The sequence below is a fragment of the Acanthisitta chloris genome, unplaced genomic scaffold (genome assembly GCF_000695815.1).
Source record: "Acanthisitta chloris isolate BGI_N310 unplaced genomic scaffold, ASM69581v1 scaffold30939, whole genome shotgun sequence".
Lineage (NCBI taxonomy): Eukaryota > Metazoa > Chordata > Aves > Passeriformes > Acanthisittidae > Acanthisitta > Acanthisitta chloris.
The window spans coordinates 743-1,860 of record NW_008693560.1 but is presented as its reverse complement, the minus strand read 5'-3'; the positions used below and the strand labels follow the sequence as shown (position 1 = coordinate 1,860).

Sequence of the window (1,118 nt, the reverse complement as noted above, 5' to 3'; positions counted from 1 at the left end):
TTGATGGTTTCTTGGGGGGTTTTGAGGGCATTGGTGGTTTCTTGGTGGGTTTCGAGGGCACTGGTGGCCTCTCAAAGGGTTCTGAGGGCACTGGAGACATCTCAGAGGGTTCTGAGGACTCTGGTGGCTTCTTAGATGGTTCTGAGGGCACTGGTGGCTTCTTTAGGGGTTTTGAGGGCACTGGTGGTTTCCTGGAGGGTTTTGAAGGCACTGGTGGCTCCTCAGAGGGTCTTGGGGGCACTGGTGGCTCCTTGGAGTGTTCTGAGGGCACTGGTGGCTCCTCAGATGGTCCTGAGGGCACTGGTGTCTTCTCAAAGGCTTCTGAGGGCATTGGTGGTTTCTTGGAGGGTTTGGAGGGCATTAGTGGTTTCTTGGGGGGTTTTGAGGACCCTGGGGGTTTCTTAGGGGGTTTTGAGGACACTGGTGGTTTCTTGGGGGGTTTTGAGGGCATTGGTGGTTTCTTGGTGGGTTTCAAGGGCACTGGTGGCTCCTCAGAGGGTCCTGAGGGCGCTGGTGTCTTCTCAGAGGGTTCTGAGGGCACTGGTGGTTTCTTGGAGGGTTTGGAGGGCATTAGTGGTTTCTTGGGAGGTTTTGAAGACCCTGGGGGTTTCTTGGGGGGTTTTGAGGACATTGATGGTTTCATGGGGGGTTTTGAGGATACTGGTGGTTTCTTGGAGGGTTTTGAAGGCATTAGCGGTTTCTTGGAGGGTTCTGAGGGCACTGGTGGCTTCTCAGAGGGTTCTGGTGGCTCTTCTGAGGGCATTGCAGGTTCTTCCGGGTCGAGGGTTTGGAGTGCATTAGGGGTTTCTTGGGAGGTTTTGAAGACCCTGGGGGTTTCTTGGGGGGTTTTGAGGACATTGATGGTTTCATGGGGGGTTTTGAGGATACTGGTGGTTTCTTGGAGGGTTTTGAAGGCATTAGCGGTTTCTTGGAGGGTTCTGAGGGCACTGGTGGCTTCTCAGAGGGTTCTGGTGGCTCTTCTGAGGGCATTGCAGGTTCTTCCGGGTCATCTGCAGCTGTGAAAGATACAGGACAGGGATGGGACGAAACCCAAACCATCATTGACCCAACCCAAACTCCATTGACCCAACCCAACCTTCAGTGACCCAACCCAACCT

The 1,118-nt window shown here is 54.2% G+C and overlaps 1 protein-coding gene across 1 annotated transcript in view; it reads right to left on the bottom strand.

Annotated features, from left to right (window-relative positions):
- The window catches only part of LOC103810220 (repetitive proline-rich cell wall protein 2-like), a gene marked incomplete at its 3' end in the record, with an annotated part of 1,292 nt that extends 721 nt beyond the window's left edge, over positions 1 to 571 (bottom strand). The window contains exon 1 of the mRNA XM_009083114.1: positions 62 to 571. Within this exon, the coding sequence (XP_009081362.1) occupies positions 62 to 571 (510 nt within the window). The remainder of the gene's footprint in view (positions 1 to 61) is intronic.
- Positions 572 to 1,118: the final 547 nt, after the last annotated feature.